Below are 1274 nucleotides of genomic sequence, written 5' to 3' on the forward strand. Positions count from 1 at the left end.
CCGTCCACAAGCGTGTGGATGTACTACGAGTGAGTGCGATGGCCTCACTTGTGGTACGGTCGTTAGTACGACTGCACAAGATCACAGTGTAATTACCACTCACCCTGTGGAGTCAGCTGCCGGCGGCTGTGCGAATACACAGGCAGCGCCGAAGGTCCACCACTTGAATAAGTCGAGTGGATTGAGACATGAATGTACGCCTAGCGGGCGACATTCAAGGAATATACCGGTTGCCCAGATGGACAACACGATGATCCAAGGTCGAGTAGACCATAGAGGACCCGACTTTGATCTGAAAAAGGTTGAGGGGATAAGTCCTCACGTACTTGAGGAGAAAACTCCTTAAATAGTTAATGCTGAAAAGACTAGACTTCAGCATCCCAAGGCATTGATCCCTCGGCAGCCTGTGTATAAATCCCAGGAAGAAACCGAGACATTGAATGTCTTGGTTACTGACGGCAACGACTCGGCAACCTAATATATTTTCCCTACGGACTTCAAAAATTGAACTATTCACTTGTTAAACCTTTTTTTAACGAGCTACCCTGAACAATGATAGGAGCTGGCTTGCTGCTATGGCTGATCGCGGTTTAACAGTTCCTTGATGTTATGATTTCCGTTCAAAAAACATTACTTCAATTTTTTCGCACAATATGGATGACATCGAAGAGTTCCATGGGCCTCTCTTGGATGATCCAGGAGTTCATTGACTCCGCCATGTTTGCGGTTACATGGCCAAAGCACGGAGCAGCTTCCACAAGTGTCCAGGGTTGCAAGGGAATGTTGCTAAGATACAATGCGGCCTCATGGTTCATTTCCGAGATTTCTGCAAGAGGTCCTTCGTACACTTTCCTTTTCAGGGCCTTTGATGCCTTCCATATCTTTTCATCCGGTTTGGTTTGAAGCGGAAAAAAAAATTCTTTAATATGAAAAACGCAGGCGCGATGGTTTGCTGTGGGAATTACAATGGACAATGCGTTCATTATCCCTTTTTCACGGTCGATAATGATGGATAACTGTGGAAAGTTACTTCTAGGAACTGATTTCAGCAGGAGGGCGCAAAAGTATTTTCATTATCACATTGTTCTATAGGTGCGACAGCAAAACGATTGGAACAGTTGTCCTGTTTCATCCTCAGTCTGGCAAGACGAATAGACACTTTTGTATGTGTCCGCGGTAGAGTGACATGCATCGAGTGTGGAAACAGGTCTTGAGGATGCTGCAGCACAGGACAGCTGAGAAAGAGACTAAAATGCGCGATAAAATTCGCCTGA

The 1274-nt window shown here is 45.7% G+C and overlaps 1 protein-coding gene across 1 annotated transcript; it reads right to left on the bottom strand.

Moving 5' to 3' along the window:
- Positions 1–635: 635 nt before the first annotated feature.
- CCR75_004827 (uncharacterized protein) lies at positions 636–983 on the bottom strand (the record flags this gene model as incomplete). Its single annotated transcript, XM_067962913.1, has 1 exon — positions 636–983. The coding sequence occupies one exon, from the start codon at positions 981–983 to the stop codon at positions 636–638; it is 348 nt and encodes a 115-aa protein (XP_067816842.1).
- Positions 984–1274: the final 291 nt, after the last annotated feature.

Source organism: Bremia lactucae, linkage group LG14 (genome assembly GCF_004359215.1).
Source record: "Bremia lactucae strain SF5 linkage group LG14, whole genome shotgun sequence".
NCBI classification, from domain to species: domain Eukaryota; phylum Oomycota; class Peronosporomycetes; order Peronosporales; family Peronosporaceae; genus Bremia; species Bremia lactucae.